General features: G+C 61.3%; 1 protein-coding gene across 1 annotated transcript; it reads right to left on the bottom strand.

Annotated features, from left to right (window-relative positions):
• Positions 1-749: 749 nt before the first annotated feature.
• AHNAK (AHNAK nucleoprotein) lies at positions 750-21,596 on the bottom strand. Its single transcript, XM_030970019.1, is given in 10 exon segments — positions 750-825; positions 827-5,916; positions 5,971-6,268; positions 6,270-8,961; positions 8,964-12,750; positions 12,752-16,240; positions 16,822-17,030; positions 17,470-17,620; positions 18,375-18,467; positions 21,478-21,596. Coding segments are annotated over 8 exon segments (15,792 nt in total). The 5' UTR covers positions 18,375-18,467; positions 21,478-21,596.
• Positions 21,597-22,714: the final 1,118 nt, after the last annotated feature.

The raw sequence follows: 22,714 nt of genomic DNA on the forward strand, positions 1-22,714 counted from the left end.
TCGGTTTATTTTTTCAGTAAATCCATCTTTTTGCTTTGTTTTTTAATATGGTTTTAGGTTAATTTTTTTTAATAAATTCACAGTTTTGGGTTGTTCTTTTAATAAAAAATCCACAGTTTTGGTTTCATTGCTTTCACAAACTAAAAAAAAACCAAATTTTGAATAAATCCATCGACCCAGCAGAACCTCCAGCCCCGCAAAAAAAAAAAAAAAAAGGAAAAAAAAGAAAAAAAAAAAAAAAAAGCCAAAGAAAAGGTTAAAACGGAGGGGGAAAAAAATTCATTTCCACGAACCAAACACTGAAAATATTTTGGGAGGAGAGAGGAAAAAAACGGGGGACACAAAAATAAACCCCAATAAAAATATCAAAAAAAAAGAAAAAAAAAAAAAAAAAAAGGAGAGAAGAAGCTCTTGGCATTGGGGGGGGGAGGGGAGGGACCCGAAAATCGGGGGGGAGGGGGGGGAACCCCCAGCCCCTCCCCCCCTCTGTACACGTGGGGGTCCCTCGGGGCTCTCTATGTACAACCCAGGGGTCACTGCTGACCAGCCAGGGGTCACTCATGGCCTCCAGGGGTCACTCATGACCCAAGGTTCACTCATGGCCTTCAGTGGTCACTCATGGCCTCCAGTGGTCACTCATGACCACCAAGGGTCACTCATGACCACTCAAGGGTCACTCGTGGCCTCCAGATGGTCACTCCCCCAGCGGTCACTCCCGACCCCCGGCGGTCACTCCCGACCCCCGGCGGTCACTCCTTGCGTTTGGCCGCCGCCAGCTCCAGCCCGGGCAGCCGGACCCCGGCGCGGGCGCCGCCCTCGGACGGCGACGACGGCGATGACGACGAGCCGGGCGGGCTGGGGCGGTGACCCTGGTGCCCCCGCGCCGTCCTCGTGCCCGGGGTCACCTCGTAGCTGCCCTTGCCCCGGGAGCCGATGCCCCCGAAGGTCCCGAACTTGCCGCGGGGCGGCCGCGCTCGGGCTCGGCCTCGCTGAAGGACGACAAGCGCGGCCGCGCGCCTTCCTGCCGCGGAACAGCGAGAACTTGGCCCTGCCCGCCGGCGCCTCGGGCTCGGGCTCGCCCTCCAGGCTGCCCTTGGAGCCGGACGCGGAGCCGGACGCGGCCTCGGGGGAGCCCACCCGGCCCTTCTGCTTGGAGAAGTTGAATTTGGGCATCTTGAGCTTGGACCTCTTGAGCCGCGCCTCGGCCTCGTCCGGCTCGGCCTCGGGGAACTCGACGTCCACGCCGACCTCGCGGCCCCTGGGCTCGGGCTCCGAGAAGACGAATTTGGGCATGCGGAGCTTGGGGAAGGACACCTTGACCTGGCCGCCCTCGGCGCCCAGCCTGGGGCAGGAGGCGTGGAAGGTTCCGGAAGCGGCGCTGACCGACAGCGGCGCCGCCTCAGCCCCACCTTTGACCTTCGGCCCCTTCACATTGAGGTTGAACCCCGAGCCGGACACTTCCATGGCCGGAGCCTCCAGGTGGACGTTGACCCCTCCTTGAGGGGCGTCCACGCTGACCTTTGACCCTCTGATGTCACCGGTCACGTCCACGTTTGGTCCTTTCAGCCTCAGGTCGGCGTTGGGCGAGGAGAACTTCGGCCCTTTCAGCTCCAGCTCGGGGCCCTCCAGCCCCCCCTGGACCTGGGCGCCCTCCAGGGTGACCCCCGCATCCCCTCCGGGGCTGGAGAGGCTGAACTGGGGCAGCTTCAGCGACGGCAGCTTGATGGTGCCCCCCAAAATCTCAAAGCCGCCGTCGTCCACTGACCCCTGGGGGGGTTGGACACCGACCTCTCCCTTCAGCTTTGGTCCTTTCGTGTTGACATCCACATCCAGGCCGGACACGTCCGGCGAGGGCCCCTGGAGGTCCAGGCCGGCCCCCGGGGCTGGACCGGAGCAGGGGACGCCCCCCTGGACCTCCAGAGTCGGGGTCTTCACCGTGGGCAGCTTCACCTTGCCCCCGAGGCCGCCGAGGTCCAGGCCCACTCCAGGCCCCTCCACGGAGCCTGAAATGTCCAAACCTCCCTTTAATTTTGGTCCTTTCAGGTTTCCCTCCAGCTCAGCTCCGGAGACGTGGGGCCCTTTGAGCTTCACGTCCACCTCCGAGCTCACGTCCGGCATTTCCAGCCCCAGACCCGTCCTGCCCCCCTTGGGCCACCCCAGGTTGACCTCGGGACCTTCCAGTTGCGCTCCGCCCACGCCGGCCTCACCTTTCACTTTTGGTCCTTTCAGCTCGACACCGATGCCGGGGGGTCCCTTCAGCTCCCCCCCGACCTTGGCGTCCCCCGCGCCCACCTGGACCCCGGGCAGTTTCAACTTTGGGCTCTTCAGGTTCACCTCGGGGCCTTCCCCACCCACGCTGAGGTCGCCCTTGACCTCCAGGTCGCCCTCGGCTTTCGGGGCCCCCGCCGAGGCCTCCCCGCGGAATTTGTGCGATTTCAGGTCGAATTCCACGTCCGGGAAGGAGATCTTCCCAAACATGGGCTTCTTGCCCTTGGGGGACTTCACGGCGGCGTTCCCACCCACGGCGACGTCGGGGCCGGCGGCGCCGAGCTCCGCGTCCGGCTCGGCCCCCGCCGCGCTCACCTCAAACACCCCCTTCTTGCCCTTCACTTTGGGGCCGCTCACGTGGATTTTGGGCATCTTGAACTTGCTCTTCTTGCCCTTCGCGGACAGGTGGGCCTCGGGTGACTCCACGTTCAGCTCCGCCTCAGGTAAATCCACCTCGGCCTTGGGGCTCTTCATCCCGAACCCAAACTTGGACTTTTTGAACTTGGGAGCTTTGATGTTGGCTTCCGGGACCTCGACGTTCACGTCGGGACATTCAACGTCAACTTCGGGGCCTTTGACCCCGAATTCTGGGCCTTTGACCCCAAATTCTGGGCCTTTGAGGTCGACCTCGGGGCCTTTCAGGTGCCCTTCCACCTTCGGCGTGGAAATGTCAAAGCCGCCCTTGGTTTTGTGGCCTTTCAGGTTCAAGTCTATCTCAGGCATGGAGATTTTGGGGACGTTCACGTGCATTTCGGGCATTTTCAGTTTAGGCCCCTTCACTTTGCCCTCCGGCCCTTCAACGTTGACCTCTGGCAGGCTGAGATCAACCTTGGGCCCAGACAGATCCACCTCGGCCTTCGGCAAGTTCACGTCCACCTCGGGGCCTTCGCCCTTCAGGCCAAATTTGGGCATTTTCATTTTGGGCAGCTTCACCTTCCCCTCCAGACCATCGACGTCGACCGCCGGGCCCTCGATGTCCACTCCGGGGCCTTTGATGTCGACCTCGGGGCCCTTGAGACCCCCCTGGAGCTTGGGGCCGTGCAGGTCAGCGTCACCTTTGACCTTCAGCCCCTTCAGGCTCAGGTCGATGTCCGGCATGGAGATCTGGGGGGTTTTCACCTGAATTTCGGGCATCTTCACCTTGGGCCCTTCCAGGGTCACGTCCGGCGCCTGAATGTCCACCCTGGGGCCCTTGAGGTCGACATCTGGGCACTGCAGGTTCCCCTCCAGCTTGGGGGCAGAAACATCAATGTCCCCCTTGACCTTGGGGCCCTTCAGGTTGAAATCCAAGTCAGGCATGGAGATCTTGGGGGCCTTGATGTGCATCTCGGGCATCTTGAACTTGGGGCCTTTGATCTTCCCCTCGGGCCCCTCAATGTCCACCTCTGGCCCTTCAATATCCACCCTGGGGCCGGACACGTCCAGGTTTCCTGTCGGGAGGCTCACGTCCACCTCAGGACCTTCTGCCTTCACCCCAGGCATCCCAAATTTGGGCATTTTGAATTTGGGCATCTTGAATTTCCCTTCTGGACCATGGATGTCCACGTCAGGTGCCTCAATGTCCACTTTGGGGCCCTTGATGTCCAGTTCAGGCCCCTTCAGGTCACCCTCGAGCTTTGGAGCAGAAACATCGATGTCACCCTTCACTTTGGGGCCCTTCAGGTTGAAATCAACGTCAGGCATGGAGATCTTGGGGGCCTTGATGTGCATCTCGGGCATCTTGAACTTGGGGCCTTTGATCTTCCCCTCGGGCCCTTCCAGCTCCACGTTGGGGAGATCAACATCGACTTTGGCGCCTTTGATGTCCATGTCTGGGGCTTTCAGGTCACCCTCGAGTTTGGGAACAGAAACATCAATGTCCCCCTTCAGTTTGGGGCCTTTGAGGTTGAAATCCACATCGGGCATGGAGATCTTGGGGGCTTTGATGTGCATCTCGGGCATGGAAAATTTGGGACCTTTGACTTTCCCGTCCACGCTCAGCTCCGGAGCCTCCAGGTCCACGCTGGGGCCCGAAATGGCCACGTCGCCCTTGGGGAGGGTCAGCTCAGCGTCCACCCCGTCCCCCTTGAAGCCAGGCATGGAGAATTTGGGCATCTTGAACTTGGGCAGTTTGAATTTGCCCTCGGGGCTGTCCATGGAGACCTCAGGGCCGGTGACGTTGACCTCGGGACCTTTCAGCTCCCCCTCCACGCTGGGCAGGGACACGTCCACGTCGCCCTTGACCCTGGGGCCCTTCAGGTTCAGGTCGATGTCGGGCATGGAGATTTTGGGGGCCTTGATGTGCATCTCGGGCATCTTGAACTTGGGGCCTTTGATCTTCCCCTCTGGGAGATCAATGTCCACGTCGGGACCTTCAATGTCCACCTTGGGGCCGGACACGTCCAGGTTTCCTGTTGGGAGGTTCACGTCCACCTCGGGGCCTTCCACTTTTGGACCAGAAAAGCCAAATTTGGGCATCTTGAACTTGGGCATTTTGATTTTCCCCTCAGGGCCGTGAATGTCCACATCTGGCACATCAACGTCCACTTTGGGGCCCTTGATGTCGATTTCGGGGCCCTTCAGGTCTCCCTCCAGCTTTGGAGCAGAAACATCGATGTCCCCCTTCAGTTTGGGGCCCTTCAGGTTGAAATCAACATCGGGCATGGAGATCTTGGGGGCCTTGATGTGCATCTCGGGCATCTTGAACTTGGGGCCTTTGATCTTCCCCTCAGGACCTTCCAGCTCCACATCAGGGAGATCAACATCGACTTTGGGGCCCTTGATGTCAACTTCGGGACCCTTCAGGTCTCCTTCAACTTTGGGAAGGGAAACATCGACATCTCCCTTTAATTTGGGCCCTTTCAGGTTGAGGTCGATGTCAGGCATGGAGATCTTGGGGGTCTTAAAATGCATCTCGGGCATCTTGAACTTGGGGCCCTTCACCTTCCCCTCTGGGAGATCAATGTCCACCTCTGGCCCTTCAATGTCCACCTTGGGGCCGGACACGTCCAGGTCTCCTTTTGGGAGGTTCACGTCCACCTCGGGGCCTTCTCCCTTCAGCCCAAATTTGGGCATCTTGAACTTGGGCATCTTGAATTTCCCCTCAGGGCCGTGAATGTCCACGTCTGGCACATCAACGTCCACTTTGGGGCCTTTGATGTCAATCTCTGGGGCTTTCAGGTCACCCTCCAGCTTTGGCAGGGACACGTCCACATCACCCTTGACTTTGGGGCCTTTGAGGTTGAAGTCAACATCGGGCATGGAGATCTTGGGGGCCTTGATGTGCATCTCGGGCATCTTGAACTTGGGGCCTTTGATCTTCCCCTCAGGACCTTCCAGCTCCACGTCGGGGAGATCAACATCGACTTTGGGGCCCTTGATGTCGATGTCTGGGGCTTTCAGGTCCCCTTCCACTTTGGGGACAGAGACATCAACATCTCCCTTCACTTTGGGGCCCTTCAGGTTGAGATCAAAGTCGGGCATGGAGATCTTGGGGGCCTTGATGTGCATCTCGGGCATCTTGAACTTGGGGCCTTTGATCTTCCCCTCGGGGCCTTCAATTTGAACATCTGGGGCAGAAACATCAAATTCGGGGCCTTTCACGTCCACCTCGACCTTTGCACGTTCTCACTTTGGGGCCCTTCAGGTTAAGTCCAAGTCGGGCATGGGCTGGCCTTTGTCATCTCGGGTCTTGCTTCCTTCCCATCTTCCACGCAGGGAGACAACATCGATGTCCCCCTTCAGTTTGGGGCCTTTCAGGTTGAGGTCGATGTCAGGCATGGAGATCTTGGGCGTCTTAAAATGCATCTCGGGCATCTTGAACTTGGGGCCCTTCACCTTCCCCTCTGGCAGATCAATGTCCACCTCTGGGCCTTCAATGTCCACCTTGGGGCCGGACACATCCAGGTCTCCTTTTGGGAGGTTCACGTCCACCTCGGGGCCTTCTCCCTTCAGCCCAAATTTGGGCATCTTGAATTTGGGCATCTTGAATTTCCCCTCAGGGCCGTGAATGTCCACGTCTGGCACATCAACGTCCACTTTGGGGCCCTTTGATGTCAATCTCTGGGGCTTTCAGGTCACCCTCCAGCTTTGGAGCAGAAACATCGATGTCCCCCTTCAGTTTGGGGCCCTTCAGGTTGAAATCGACATCAGGCATAGAGATCTTGGGGGCCTTGATGTGCATCTCGGGCATCTTGAACTTGGGGCCTTTGATCTTCCCCTCAGGGCCCTCAATGTCCACCTCTGGCCCTTCAATGTCCACCTTGGGGCCTTTGATGTCCACGTCCGGCAAGTTCAGGTCCCCCTCGATTTTTGGTGCGGACAGGTCGACGTCCACCCCCCCTTTGACCTTGGGACCTTTCAGGTTGAGGTCCAGGTCTGGCATGGACAGGTTGGGAGCTTTGATGTTCATCTCGGGCATTTTGAATTTGGGGCCTTTGATTTTCCCTTTCGGACCCTCGACGTCGACGTCGGGAACTTCCACGTCCACCTTGGGTCCCTTCAGGTCCACCTGGGGCAGGGACACGTCCACGTCCCCCTTGACCTTGGGCCCCTTCAGGTTCAGGTCAATGTCGGGCATGGAGATCTTGGGGGCCTTGATGTGCATCTCGGGCATCTTGAACTTGGGGCCTTTGATCTTCCCCTCGGGCCCCTCAATGTCCACCTCCGGACCTTCAATGTCCACTTTAGGGCTGGACACGTCCAGTTCTCCTGTGGGCAGGTTCACGTCCACCTCTGGCCCCTCCCCTTTAAACCCAGGAACACCAAATTTGGGCATTTTGAACTTGGGCATTTTGATTTTCCCCTCCGGGCCGTGAATGTCCACGTCGGGGGCCTCGATGTTGACCTTGGGGCCTTTGATGTCCACCTCAGGACCTTTCAGCTCCCCTTCCAGTTTGGGGGTGGACAGGTCAAACTCGCCCTTCATTTTGTGCCCCTTCAGGTTCAGCTCCACGTCCGGCATCGACATTTTGGGTGAAGAAATGTTCAGAAAAGGCATTTTGAATTTGGAGCCCTTGGATTTTCCCTGGATGTCCAAATCCGGAGCCTGGACCTCGACTTTCGGGCCGGACAGTTCCACCTCAGGTTTTTTAACCTTCACATCCACCTCGGGGCTTTGAACTTTTGGGCCAGAAAAGCCAAACTTGGGAAGTTTAAACCTGGATTTTTTACCTTTTCCTTCCAGGTCCACCTTGGGCCCCTCCAGCTCAAGCTCCGGCCCCTTGATGTCCACTCTGGGGCCCTTCAGCTCGCCCTCCACCTTGGGCAGAGAAGCATCGAGGTCACCTTTCATTCTGGGGCTCTTGAGGTTCAGGTCGATGTCGGGCATGGAGATCTTGGGGACGTTGAACTGCAGCTCCGGCTTCTTCAGCTTGGGGCCCTTCAGTTTCCCCTCGGGGCCTTCCACGTCCAGCTCGGGGACAGAAACATCGACTTTCGGACCCGAAATGTCGACCTCGGCCTCAGGGAGGTTCACGTCCACCTCGGGGCCTTCCACTTTGGGCCCAGAAAAGCCGAATTTGGGCATCTTGAATTTGGGCATTTTGATTTTCCCTTCTGGGCCGTGGATGTCCATGTCAGGTGCCTCAATGTCCACTTTGGGGCCCTTGATGTCCAGTTCTGGGCCCTTCAGGTCACCCTCCAGTTTAGGGACAGAGACATCGACATCGCCCTTCAATTTGGGGCCCTTCAGGCTGAAATCAACGTCGGGCATGGAGATCTTGGGGGCCTTGATGTGCATCTCGGGCATCTTGAACTTGGGGCCTTTGATCTTCCCCTCGGGCCCTTCCAACTCCACATCGGGCAGGTCAACATCGACTTTGGGGCCCTTGATGTCGATGTCTGGGGCTTTCAGGTCACCCTCGAGTTTGGGAACAGAAACATCAACGTCCCCCTTCAGTTTGGGGCCCTTCAGGTTGAAGTCAACGTCGGGCATGGAGATCTTGGGGGCCTTGATGTGCATCTCGGGCATCTTGAACTTGGGGCCTTTGACCTTCCCCTCAGGGCCCTCAATGTCCACCTCTGGCCCTTCAATGTCCACCTTGGGGCCGGACACGTCCAGGTTTCCTGTTGGGAGGTTCACGTCCACCTCGGGGCCTTCTGCCTTGACCCCGGGCATCCCAAATTTGGGCATTTTGAACTTGGGGAACTTTATTTTTCCTTCTGGGCCGTGAATGTCCACGTCGGGCACATCAACGTCCACTTTGGGGCCCTTGATGTCGATTTCGGGGCCTTTCAGGTCACCTTCCACCTTGGGGACAGAGACGTCAATGTCACCTTTGACTTTGGGGCCCTTGAGGCTGAAATCGACGTCGGGCATGGAGAACTTGGGGGCCTTGATGTGCATCTCGGGCATCTTGAACTTGGGGCCTTTGATCTTCCCCTCGGGACATTCCAGATCAACATCAGGCAGGTCCACATCGACTTTGGGGCCCTTGATGTCAATCTCTGGGGCTTTCAGGTCACCCTCCAGCTTTGGAGCAGAAACATCGATGTCCCCCTTCAGTTTGGGGCCCTTCAGGTTGAAGTCAACGTCGGGCATGGAGATCTTGGGGGCCTTGATGTGCATCTCGGGCATCTTGAACTTGGGGCCTTTGATCTTCCCCTCAGGGCCCTCAATGTCCACCTCTGGCCCTTCAATGTCCACCTTGGGGCCGGACACGTCCAGGTTTCCTGTCGGGAGGTTCACGTCCACCTCGGGGCCTTCTGCCTTCACCCCGGCATACCAAATTTGGGCATTTTGAACTTGGGGAACTTTATTTTCCCTTCTGGGCCATGAATGTCCACGTCAGGTGCTACAATGTCCACTTTGGGGCCCTTGATGTCCAGTTCAGGACCCTTCAGGTCTCCCTCCAGCTTTGGCAGGGACACGTCCACGTCGCCCTTGACCTTGGGGCCTTTCAAGCTGAAGTCAACATCGGGCATGGAGAACTTGGGGGCCTTGATGTGCATCTCGGGCATCTTGAACTTGGGGCCTTTGATCTTCCCCTCGGGACCTTCCAGATCAACATCGGGCAGGTCCACATTGACTTTGGGGCCTTTGATGTCCAGTTCAGGGCCCTTGAGGTCACCTTCCACTTTTGGAAGGGAAACATCGACATCGCCCTTGACTTTGGGGCCTTTCAGGTTGAGGTCGATGTCGGGCATGGAGATCTTGGGGGTCTTAAAATGCATCTCGGGCATCTTGAACTTGGGGCCCTTCACCTTCCCCTCTGGCAGATCAATGTCCACCTCTGGCCCTTCAATGTCCACCTTGGGGCCGGACACATCCAGGTCTCCTTTTGGGAGGTTCACGTCCACCTCGGGGCCTTCTCCCTTCAGCCCAAATTTGGGCATCTTGAATTTGGGCATCTTGAATTTCCCCTCAGGGCCGTGAATGTCCACGTCGGGCACATCAACGTCCACTTTGGGGCCCTTGATGTCAATCTCTGGGGCTTTCAGGTCTCCCTCCAGCTTTGGCAGGGACACGTCCACATCACCCTTGACTTTGGGGCCTTTGAGGTTGAAGTCAACATCGGGCATGGAGATCTTGGGGGCCTTGATGTGCATCTCGGGCATCTTGAACTTGGGGCCTTTGATCTTCCCCTCGGGACATTCCAGCTCCATGTCAGGGAGGTCCACATTGACTTTGGGGCCTTTGATGTCGATGTCTGGGGCTTTCAGGTCACCCTCCAGCTTTGGAACGGAGACATCGACGTCTCCCTTCAATTTGGGGCCCTTCAGGTTGAGGTCGATGTCGGGCATGGAGATCTTGGGGGCCTTGATGTGCATCTCGGGCATCTTGAACTTGGGGCCCTTCAGTTTCCCCTCAGGACACTCCAGGTCAACGTCGGGGAGGTCGACATCAACTTTGGGGCCTTTGACGTCCAGGTCAGGACCCTTCAGATCCCCTTCCAGCTTGGGAGCAGAGACATCGACGTCGCCCTTGACCTTGGGGCCCTTCAGGCTGAGATCAAAGTCGGGCATGGAGATCTTGGGGGCCTTGAAGTGCATCTCGGGCATCTTGAACTTGGGGCCTTTGATCTTCCCTTCTGGACACTCCAGCTCCACATCAGGAACATCCACGTCTACTTTTGGACCTTTCAGTGACACCTCCGGCCCTTTCAGGTCCCCTTCGAGCTTCGGCACGGACACGTCCACGTCCCCCTTGACCTTGGGCCCCTTCAGGTTCAGATCAAAGTCGGGCATGGAGATCTTGGGGGCCTTGATGTGCATCTCAGGCATCTTGAACTTGGGGCCCTTCACCTTCCCCTCGGGGAGGTCAATGTCCACGTCGGGAGCCTCGATGTCCACCTTGGGCCCTTTGATGTCGACGTCTGGGCCCTTCAGGTCACCTTCCAGTTTTGGGGCAGAAATGTCCAAATCTCCCTTCAGTTTGGGGCCCTTCAGGTTGAGGTCGATGTCGGGCATGGAGATTTTGGGGGTTTTGAAGTGCATCTCGGGCATCTTGAACTTGGGCCCTTTGATCTTCCCCTCAGGACACTCCAGCTCCACATCGGGGAGCTCCACATCGACCTTGGGGCCTTTGATGTCAACATCTGGGGCCTTCAAATCTCCCTCAATTCTCGGGACGGACACATCAACGTCCCCCTTCACTTTGGGGCCCTTCAGGTTGAGATCAAAGTCGGGCATGGAGATCTTGGGGGCCTTGATGTGCATCTCGGGCATCTTGAACTTGGGCCCTTTGATCTTCCCCTCGGGGCCCTCCAGCTCCACATCGGGGACATCCACGTCCACTTTGGGTCCTTTCAACTCCACATCCGGCACTTTCACGTCACCTTCTATTTTCGGGGCAGACACGCCCACGTCTCCCTTCACTTTGGGACCTTTCAGGTTCAGGTCGACATCAGGCAGAGAAAATTTCGGCGCCTTGATGTTCATCTCAGGCATCTTGAGCTTGGGTCCCTTCCACTTCCCCTCGGGCCCTTCAACGTCCACCTCAGGAACGTCCACATCCACCTTGGGACCTTTAATGTTCACATCCGGACCTTTCAGGTCGCCCTCCAATTTGGGGACGGAGACATCGACGCCCCCCTTTAATTTGGGGCCTTTTAGGTTGAGGTCGATGTCGGGCATGGAGATCTTGGGGGCCTTGATGTGCATCTCGGGCATCTTGAACTTGGGGCCTTTGATCTTCCCCTCGGGGAGATCAATGTCCACCTCTGGCCCTTCAATGTCCACCTTGGGGCCGGACACGTCCAGGTTTCCTGTCGGGAGGTTCACGTCCACCTCGGGACCTTCTGCCTTCACCCCAGGCATCCCAAATTTGGGCATTTTGAATTTGGGCATCTTGAATTTCCCTTCTGGACCATGAATGTCCACGTCTGGGGTTTCAATGTCCACTTTGGGGCCTTTGATATCCAGTTCAGGCCCCTTCAGGTCACCTTCCAATTTGGGGATGGAGACATCAACGCCCCCCTTGACCTTGGGGCCCTTCAGGTTCAGGTCGATGTCGGGCATGGAGATCTTGGGGGCTTTGATGTTCATCTCGGGCATCTTGAACTTGGGGCCTTTGATCTTCCCCTCAGGCCCCTCAATGTCCACACTCGGCATCTCAACGTCCACCTTGGGGCCGGACACGTCCAGGTCTCCTTTTGGGAGGTTCACGTCCACCTCGGGGCCTTCTCCCTTCAGCCCAAATTTGGGCATCTTGAACTTGGGCATCTTGAATTTCCCCTCAGGGCCGTGAATGTCCACGTCGGGCACATCAACGTCCACTTTGGGGCCTTTGATGTCAATCTCTGGGGCTTTCAGGTCACCCTCCAGCTTTGGAGCAGAAACATCGATGTCTCCCTTGATTTTGGGGCCCTTCAGGTTGAAATCAACATCGGGCATGGAGATCTTGGGGGCCTTGATGTGCATCTCGGGCATCTTGAACTTGGGGCCTTTGATCTTCCCCTCGGGACCTTCCAGATCAACATTGGGCAGGTCAACATCGACTTTGGGGCCCTTGATGTCAACTTCGGGACCCTTCAGGTCTCCTTCAACTTTTGGAAGGGAAACATCGACATCTCCCTTTAATTTGGGCCCTTTGAGGTTGAGGTCGATGTCAGGCATGGAGATCTTGGGCGTCTTAAAATGCATCTCGGGCATCTTGAACTTGGGGCCCTTCACCTTCCCCTCTGGGAGATCAATGTCCACCTCTGGCCCTTCAATGTCCACCTTGGGGCCGGACACATCCAGGTCTCCTTTTGGGAGGTTCACGTCCACCTCGGGGCCTTCTCCCTTCAGCCCAAATTTGGGCATCTTGAACTTGGGCATCTTGAATTTCCCCTCAGGGCCGTGAATGTCCACGTCGGGCACATCAACGTCCACTTTGGGGCCCTTGATGTCAATCTCTGGGGCTTTCAGGTCACCCTCCAGCTTTGGAGCAGAAACATCGATGTCCCCCTTCAGTTTGGGGCCCTTCGGGTTGAAATCAACATCGGGCATGGAGATCTTGGGGGCCTTGATGTGCATCTCGGGCATCTTGAACTTGGGGCCTTTGATCTTCCCCTCAGGGCCCCTCAATGTCCACCTCTGGCCCTTCAATGTCCACCTTGGGGCCGGACACGTCCAGGTTTCCTTTTGGGAGGCTCACGTCCACCTCAGGACCTTCTGCCTTCACCCCGGGCATCCCAAATTTGGGCATTTTGAATTTGGGCATCTTGAATTTCCCCTCAGGCCCATGAATGTCCACGTCAGGTGCCTCAACGTCCACTTTGGGGCCCTTGATGTCCAGTTCAGGCCCCTTCAGGTCACCCTCGAGCTTCGGCAGGGACATGTCCACGTCGCCCTTGACCTTGGGGCCTTTGAGGTTGATGTCCACGTCGGGCATGGAGATCTTCTGGGTCTTGATGTGCATCTCGGGCATCTTGAACTTGGGCCCTTTGATCTTCCCCTCGGGCCCCTCCAAATCCAGGCCGGGCACCTCAACGTCCACTTTGGGCCCTTTAACGTCCAGTTCTGGAGCCTTCAAGTCCCCTTCCACCTTGGGGAGGGACACGTCCACCTCTCCCTTCGCTTTGGGTCCCTTCAGGTTCAGATCCACGTCCGGCATCGAGATTTTGGGGGATTTGATGTTGAGTTTGGGCATCCGGAATTTGGGACCTTTCCACTTCCCTTCCGCTCCTCCAACGTCCACCTCTGGCCCCTCAATGTCCACCTCCGGCCCCGAGACGTCCACCTCTCCTTTGGGCAGGGTCACGTCCACCTCGGGCCCCTCCATTTTGGGTCCGGACACGTTGAAATGAGGCAATTTCATCTTGGGCATTTTCAGTTTGGCCTCTGGACCCTCCAGGTGGACATCCGGGACCTCCACGTCCACCTTCGGCCCCTTGAGGTCACCTTCGACCTTGGGGAGGGACACGTCCACCTCTCCCTTCCCCCTGTGTCCCTTCAGGTTCAAATCCACGTCAGGCATCGAGATTTTGGGGGATTTGATGTTGAGTTTGGGCATCTTGAATTTGGGGCCTTTCATCTTCCCTTCCGGACACTCCAAGTCCACCTCAGGCACGTCCACATCCACCTTGGGACCTTCCACGTCCACCTTGGGACCTTCCACATCCAACCTGGGACCTTCCACGTCGATTTTGGGAACTTTCACGTCGATTTTGGCACTTTCCGCGTCCACCTTGGGGCCCTTCACGTCGATTTTCGGGCCCTTCAGCCCAGAAATTCCGAGGTCCCCTTTGAGTTTCGGGGCCTTCAAGCCCAGATCCACGTCGGGCATGGAGAGTTTTGGGGTCTGAACGTTGAGTTCGGGCATTTTGAACTTGAGGCCTTTCCCTTTGACCTCCGGCGCTTCCACGTCCACGCCGGGGACGTCGATGTCCACCTTGGGGGCAGAAATGTCCACCTCCCCCTTGGGGAGCGTCACCTCCAGCTCGGGGCTCTCTCCCTTCACCCCAAATTTGGGCATTTTCATCTTGGGGAACTTCAGTTTGCCCTCAGGGCCTTGGACATCCAAATCTGGCGCCTCAACCTCGACTTTGGGGCCTTTGATGTCCAGCCCGGGCGTTTTCAGCTCCCCTTCCAGTTTTGGGGTGGAAACGTCCAAATCTGCCTTGGCTTTGGGCCCTTTGAGGCTCAGGTCGATGTCGGGCATGGAGATCTGGGGCGTTTTGATGCCCACCTCGGGCACCTTCACCTTGGGGCCCTTCAGGTCCATGCCGGGGACCTCGACGGCGACGCTGGGACCCGAAACGTCCACTCCGCCCTTGGGAAGGGTCACCTCGAGCTCGGGGCTCTCTCCCTTCACCCCAAATTTGGGCATTTTCATCTTGGGGAACCTCAGTTTGCCCTCGGGGCCTTGGACATCCAAATCTGGCGCTTCAACCTTGACTTTGGGGCCTTTGATGTCCAGCTCGGGGCCCTTCAAACCCGGCACGGACACGTCCAGGTCACCGCTGGCCTTGGCACCGTTCAGGGTCAGCTCAACGTCCGGCACGGATATTTTGGGGGCCTGGATGTCCAAACTCGGCACCTCAACGTCCACCTTGGGGCCGGACACCTCCACGCCGCCCTTTGGGAGGTTCACGTCCAGCTCCGGACCCTCTGCCTTGACCCCAGGCATCCCAAATTTGGGCATTTTGAACTTGGGCATCCTGAATTTCCCCTCGGGGCCGTGCACGTCCACTTCGGGCGCTTCAACGTCCACCTTGGGGCCCTTGATGTCCACGCTCGGGACGCCGACGTCCACCTTGGGGCAGGAGACGTCCAGCCCCCCTTTGGGAAGGGTCACCTCGACGCTGGGGCTCTCTCCCTTCACCCCAAATTTGGGCATTTTCAGCTTGGGGAACCTCAGCTTCCCCTCGGGCCCCGGGATCTCCATTTCTGGGCTCCCCACCTCCACTTTGGGGCCTTTGACCTCCAGCCCGGGGCTCTTCAGCTCCCCTTCCAGTTTTGGGGCAGAAACATCCACATTTCCCTTCACTGCAGGCCCCCTGAGGCTCAGGTCGACGTCGGGCACGGACATTTGGGGGGTCTTGGCGCCCATCTCGGGCACCTGCCCCCCAATCTGGGGCCCTTTAAGGTCCAGCTGTGGCCCCCTCAATTCGCCCCCCAGGGCGGGCACGGACGCGTCCACTGCTCCCTTCAGCCCCTTCACGCCCACGTCCACCTCCACGCCCTTCAGGCCAGCGCCAGGCCCGGCCACGTCCACCTGGGGCCCCTTCAGGTCCACCTGGGGCCCCTTGGGGTCCCCTTCCCCTCGGGGGCCCCTCAGGTTCAGGTTCACGTCCGACAGCGAAATTTGGGGCGTTTCCACCTTCTTGAAGGTGGGGCCTTTCCATTCTCCTTCCAGGGCCACCTCGGGGCCGGCCCCGCCCTTGGGGACATCCACGGTGGCGCCGCCGTCACCCTGGGCGGTGAATTTGGGGAAGGTCAAGTGCGGGATTTTGATTTTCCCCTTGGTGCCATCCGGGGCTGGGACCTCCACGCTGGGCACGTCCAGGGCAGGGGAGGGGACCTTGGTGGCGCCTTTGACCGCCACGTCCACCTGTGGCACCGGCGTGGACGAGCAGGTGACGTCCATCCCAGCGTCCACCTGCGGGGCCGGAGCTTCTCCGCCAGCCTGGAACCCGAATTTGGGGATTTTTAACGTCGGGATCTTGATTTTCCCCGCGTCCACTGAGGAGGGGCCGCTGAGCTCTCCGTGGGGACACGGAGCCCCTTCGGCCACGTGCAGTGACCCGTCCAGCTCTCCGAACTGTCCGTTGGCCTCCACCCGCGGCGAGGCCGCGGCGCCCTTCCAGCCCGGCAGGGATTTTCCAGTTTCTCCAGCAGGAATTTGGCTCAGGTGAAGCCCCTCGGGTGTTGCGGGCAGGTGGCCCGGCCCCGCCCGGACATCGAGGTCACCGTCGTGGCCGGAGACGTCCACGGTGTAGGCGGTGACCCTGCGGGTGACCGTGATGGTTCTGCTCTGCGTGGCCTCGGCCTCTGCGCCCTCCTCGGGCCTGAGCCGCGGTTTGATCTTGGTGGTGTAGATGCGCCGGTACTCCTCGTCATCGCCGCTCTGCGGGGATGGAGATGGTGAGGGCTGGATGGTGCCCAGCATCATCCTCATCCTCATCATCATCCTCATCATCATCCTCATCCCCATCATCATCCCCATCCTCATCCCCATCTCTGTCCTAATCCTCATCCCCATCCTCATCCTGGTCCTCATCCTCATCTTCGCCGCTCTTCGGGGACACCACGGCCCACGGTGAGAGCGGGACAGTGCCCATCATCATCCTCATCGTCATCCCCATCATCATCCCCATCCCCATCCTCACGCTGGTCCTCATCCTCATCATCGCCGCTCTGCGGGGACACCACGGACATGGTGAGAGCTGGATGGTGCTGCCTCCCCCTGCCCATCATCATCCTCATCGTCATCCCCATCATCATCCTTGTCCTCATTCTCATCCCCATCCTCGTCCTCTTCCCTATCCTCGTCCTCATTCTCCTCCTTCATCCTCATCACCTTCATCTTCATCCTCTACCCATCCCCCTGATCCTTATCAGCTCCACCCTCATCTTCATCCTCATCCCCATTCTCCTCCTTCTCCTCATCCTCCCCACATCTTCCTCCTCCTCCTCCTCCTCACTCACCAGCACGACCTCGGGGCTGCCGGGCACCAGCTCCAGCTGGCCGCAGCCGTGTCCGGAGTGGCCGCAGCCGTGTCCGGCCGTGGGCGAGCGGTCCCCGCGCCGCTGCAGCCGCAGCCCCAGCGTGTGCTGCCCCAGGCTCTGCAGCAGCTGCGCCGCCTCCCCCGACTGCAGCTTGTCAAAGTAAACGGTGGCGCCGACGATCTGATCCCCTGGCGACGGGGGGACGGAGGGGACAGGTCAGGGGGGTGGGGGGCCACGGGGTCACCGCCCATGGGGACAGCAGGGACAGGTCAGGGGGCTGGGGACCCCCTGTGCCCACCCAAGTGACCCCGGGGTCATCAGAGGAGGCAGAAACTCCTGAGATGCCACCAGGATGTCCAAAATCCCCAAAACTCTAATTTTAGCCCCAAACCCTGAGATTTGGCCCCCAAACACTTGAACCACGGGGCCACCACCCACAGGGACAGAGCCAGAAGCTCCTGAGGTGCCCCCAGGCCAGCCCGGGTGTGCCAGGTGCCCCAGGTGTGTGTGGAGCCCCAGGTGTGCCAGGTGCCCCAGGTGTGTGTGGAGCCCCAGGTGTGCCAGGTGCCCCCAGGTGTGCCCGGTGCCCCCAGGTGTGCCCGGAGCCCCCAGGTGCGCCGTGCCCACCTTCCTGCACCACGCCCATGCGCGCGGCGGGCGAGTTCTGCTGCACGCGGCGCACGAAGACGCCGTCGTCGGTCTGGGCGATGGTGATGCCGTGGGAGCCGCTGCCCGTCCAGCTGGGCAGGAGCAGCTCCCGCGTCTCCTCGGGCTCCATCTGCGCCAGGACACGGGAAAGGGTCAGTGTGGGGCTGGACAGGGGGTCGGGGGGGCTGGACAGCGGGTCGGGGGTCAGCGTGGGGCTGGACACGGGGCTGGGGGTCAGCGTGGGGCTGGGGGTCAGTGTGGGGCTGGACAGGGGTGGGGCTGGACAGCGGGTCGGGGGTCAGCGTGGGGCTGGACAGGGGGCTGGGGGTCAGTGTGGGGATGGACAGGGGGCTGGGGGGCTGGACATGGGGTCAGTGTGGGGCTGGGGTCAGCAGGGAAGGACACGGGGCTGTTGCTGGACATGGGAAGGGGTCGGGGGTCAGTACAGGGCTGGACACCAGGTGTGGGGCCAGGGAAGGGCTGGAGATGGAGTCAAGGAGTGGACACGGGTCTGAGGGTCAAGGGCAGGGGATGGACACGGGGCAGGGGATGGACACGGGGGTGGGGACACGGGGTGTGGGGATGGACACGGGGCAGGGGATGGACACGGGGATGGACACGGGTGTGGGGGTCAAGGGCAGGGGATGGACACGGGGTGTGGGGGTCAGCAGGGATGGACACGGGGTGTGGGGATGGACACGGGGTGTGGGGATGGACACGGGGTGTGGGGTCAGCAGGGATGGACACGGGGTGTGGGGATGGACACGGGGCAGGGGATGGACACGGGGTGTGGGGTCAGCAGGGCTGGACACGGGGTGTGGGGATGGACACAGGCCCGGACACGGGTCTGGGCTCGCAGGAGGGGCCGGGGCGGCCGCGCTGACCTCGGCGGGTCCCGGTGCCGCTCCCGGATCCGCCCCCGGAATCCTCGGGCCTCGCTCGGGAACCTCGCGGCGGCTCCGGTGACACCTCCCGGCCTGGGGGGGACAGCGGGGACACGGTGGGACACGGGGGACACGGTGGGACACGGGGGACACGGGGGGACACGGGGGTTGGGGACACGGGGGGGGGACACGGGGAGGGGACATCGGGGACATGGGGACACCCCCAGGACAGCGGGACACGGTGGGACACCCACGGGACAGGGGGGGACATCGGGAGGGACACGGGAGGGGACGGGAGGGGACACGGAGGGACACCCACGGGACATCGGGGACATGGGGACACGCCCCGGGGCACTGAGACACTTTGGGGACACCCCGGGGACACCGGGGACATGGGGACACCCTCGGACATCGGGGACCCCCCCGGGGACACTTTGGGGACCCCCCCGATGTCCCCGGGGCCAGCTCGGAGCCCGCGGGTTTTTGGGATTCGCGGGAATTCCGGCCGGGAAGGGCGGGGCAGCGTGGGAATGTCCCCTGTCCCCTGTCCCCGTCCCTTGTCCCTGTCACACCGCGCCCTCACCCCCCACTGAAATTTTGAGGGAATTTCTCCGTTTTTAGACAATTCCGGGGACTTTGTGTTTTGCACAAAACTCCCCAAAAAACCGAGGAGGGGAACACGAGGGTGGCGGTGACACCTTTGGGGGGGCGGTGACATTTTCGGGGGGGGGGTCAGTGACCCTTTGGGGGGGTCGCGCTGCCCGGGGTCCCCCCGCCGGGCCGGGGGGGTCCCCGCTGGGGCCGCCTCGGGCTCGGAAGGTTCTGGAAGGCTCCGCTCGGTGGCGGCCGGGCGGGTTGGTGACTCAGAGCGGGGGGACACGGGGGGGCCCGGGGGTGACTCAGAGCGGCCCCGAGCGCTGGGAGCGGCCCCAAGAGCCCGGAGCCGCCGCCGCCACCGCCTGTTCGCCGTTTTCGCTCCGTTTCTCCCCAATTTCCTCGCGGCGGGGGCACGAACCCCCCCCATGGGTGACCCAGCCCCGCCCCCCCCGCCCCCCGCGCTATTTTTGGGGTGCAAACCACGTGCGCCCCCCCCCCCCGCGGTATTTTTAGTGTCCTCCCCCTTCCCCCCCCCGCACCCAAAAAGCCGCAGAGGGACTGGGGGGGGGAGGGGAGGGGGGGAGGGCACCCGTGTCACCCCCGCCCGGTGTCACCTCCGGCTGGCGCTGTCACCAACCGGGGTCCCCAATCCCCTCCCCACCTCCCCCACTTTTTCCCATTTATTTCCCATTTTCCCCAATTTTCCCCCCATTTCTTTTCCTTCCCCCCCCCCATTTCTTTCCCTTTTTTCCCCCCCATTTCTTTCCCTTTTTTCCCCATTCTTTCCCCCTCCCCCGCCCGGGGCCAGACCCGGATTTTGGGGGGGGAAAATCCCCAAATTTGGGGGGTGCCGGGGGCTGTGACACCCCCCCCCCAATCCGGGCGGGGCCGGGGACCCTCCCAGGAAACGGCAAATCCCGGAAAAGCTTCCCAAAAAACGGGGGGGAATGGGAAAAATGGGGGAAATGGGGAAAAAATGGGGAAAAAATGGGGAAAAATTGGGGGAAAATAAAGGGAAAAATAGAGGGAAAAATAGAGGGAAAATAGAGGGAAAAATGGGGGAAAATGGGGAAAAAAGGGGAAAAAAGGGAAGAAAATGGGGGGGAAATTTGGGAAAAAATGGGAAGAAATGGGGAAAATTGGGATAAAATGGGAAATAAATGGCGAAAATGGGGGGAAAAATGGGGGCAAAATGGGGAAAAGTGGGGGAAAAATGGGAGAAAATTTGGGAATAAAAGGGAAAGAAATGGGGAAAATGGGGATAAAATGGGAAATAAATGGGGAAAAAAAAGGGAAAAGATGGGAAGGCAGCCGCAGGAGGAGGAGGAGGAGGAGGAGGAGCGGGCGGGGCCGCGGCCGGTACCGGTCGGACCGGCTGGAGCGAGAGTCCCGCGGGCGGCGGGGCCCGCGCGGCTCCGGGAGGTCCCGGACCGGTTCCACCGGCACCGGCCCGGCCGGGGCTGCCCCGCCCCGAACCCCCCGGGACCCCCGGACGCTCCGGGATGGGGGGGGGCGGGGGAATCGCCCCCAGCCCCGCTGGGATTGGGGGTCCCGGGGGGGCGGGGGTGGGGGCGGGGCGGGGGGGTCCCCAAACTCGGGGGGTGAGGGGAAGCGGCGCCCGGAGCGGCCGCGCCCCAAAACCGCAGAGACCGCGGGGGGAAGGGGATCCCCCTCCCCAAATCCCCCTCCCCAAATCCCTTCCTGGGGGGGCTTTGGGAACCCCACAATCACCGCCCCCCCCCCAAAAGCGCCGCCCCCGCGCTGCGAGCGGCGCTGATGAGCGTTAATTACCGAACCCTCATTAACCGAGCGCCCACGCGCGGCCGCGCCCTCGCGGGATCCCGGGGATCCCCCCGCCGAAATCCGCGCCGGGACCCCCCCCGGGGTCCCCCCGGTGCGGGCGGGGCCCGGAGGGGGGGGAGGGGGGGGAACCGCGGCCCCGCCCCCACCGGGGACTCCCCGGGCGCGGCCGGAGGGGGGGGCGGGGGGGGGGCCACGCCCTGAGCGCGCCCGGGACCCCCCCGGGACCCCCCGGAGCTCCGGGACCCCCCCGGGTCGGTCACGGGACCCGCGTGGGTTCCCCCCCCCCCCCGCGCTCCCGGAGCCCCCCCGGACAAACGAACCCCCCGAACCCTCGGCGGTACCGAAACCCCCCGAAACCGTCCCGGGGCCCCCCCGCACCTCGGGACACCCCCGGGAGCACCGGAGCCCCCCGGGAGCACCGGAACCCCCCGGGACACCCCCGGGCCACTCTCGGAACCACCGGGACCAACTCCCGGCACTCCCGGAACCTCCCGGGCCCGTCCCGGGACCACCGGGACCCCTCCCTGCGCTCCCGGTGCTCCCGGAGCCCCCGGGGACGCCCCGGACACTTCCCCGGCAACTCCTGGGACCACCGGAACCGTCCCGGGACCGTCCCGGGCCCCCTCCCGCCCGTCCCGGAGCCGCCGCCCGCCCCGGTGCGGTCCCGGTGCGGTCCCGGTGCGGTCCCGGTGCCCCCCGGTACCTGCGCGCTGCGGGCTCAGCGGCCGGGCCGGGCCATGGCGGTGCCGGTGCCGGTACCGGAGCGGCCCCGGCGGCTCGGTCCGTGCGGAGTGGCCGCGCCCGGGCGGCTCCCGGCTCTTGTAGGGCGGCGGAGCCTCCCCCGCCCCCGGGGAGGGCCCGGCCCGGCCCGGCCCCGGGACAGGGAGCGGCCCGGGACAGCCCCGAGCGAGCGGGAGCGGCCCCGGCGCGCCCGGGACTGGGAACGGGAACGGCGGCGGGACCGGGACGCGGCCTGGTTCTGGTTCTGGGCCCGGTTCTGGGCCCGGGACCGGCCGGATTCTGGGACCGGGACGGGACGGGTCTAGTCCCGGTTCTGGGCCCGGTCTGGTCCCGATTCGCGGCCCGGTCTAATTCTGGTTCTGGTCCCAGTCTAGTCCCGGTTCTGGGCCTGGTTCTTGGCCCGGTACGGGGCGGTTCTGGTCCCAGTTCTGGTCCCGGTTCTGGTCCTGGTCCTGCTCCCGATCTCGTCCCAGTTCTGAGCTCGAACCCTCTCCAGGGTCGGTTCTGATCCCGGCCCGGTTCTGATCTCGGCCCGGTCCCGATTTTATTCCCAGCCCTGGTCCAATCCCGGTCCGGGTCCCGATCCAGTCCCACTCCTAAACCTGATCCGGTCCCGGTTCTGATCCCGATCCAGCCCCGGTTCCAGTCCCGGTTCTGATCCCGTTCCAATCCCGGTCCCGGTTCCAGTCCAGGCTCCATTGGACGATCCCGAACCGGGACCCCCGGCCCCTCCCCCCCCCCCAGGTAACCCCAACCCCCCAGAACCGGAGATACCGGGGGGGGCACTGGGGGGGCACTGGGGGCACTGGGGGCAATGGGGGCACTGGGGGGGCACTGGGGGGGCACTGGGGGCACTGGGGGGGCAATGGGGGCACTGGGGGGGCAATGGGGGCACTGGGGGCACTGGGGGGCACTGGGGGCACTGGGGGGTGTCGGGACCCCCAGGCGCTGCTCCCAGTTCGGCCCAGTCCACACTGGGAGCCACAATCGCCCCCAAATCCGGACTTTTCCCACTCCTGAAAATCCAATTTCTCCCAAATTCCTCCAAATTCTCCTGGATTTCCCCAAATTCCCTCAAATTGTCCGAAATTTTCCCCAAATTCTTCCGAAATTCTCCCCAGATTTCCTCAAAGTTCTCAAATTTTCCCCAAATTCTCCAAAAATTCCCCAGATTTCCCCAAATTCCCCTTCCCGATCCC

The sequence above is a fragment of the Camarhynchus parvulus genome, unplaced genomic scaffold, assembly GCF_901933205.1.
Source record: "Camarhynchus parvulus unplaced genomic scaffold, STF_HiC, whole genome shotgun sequence".
Taxonomy (NCBI): domain Eukaryota; kingdom Metazoa; phylum Chordata; class Aves; order Passeriformes; family Thraupidae; genus Camarhynchus; species Camarhynchus parvulus.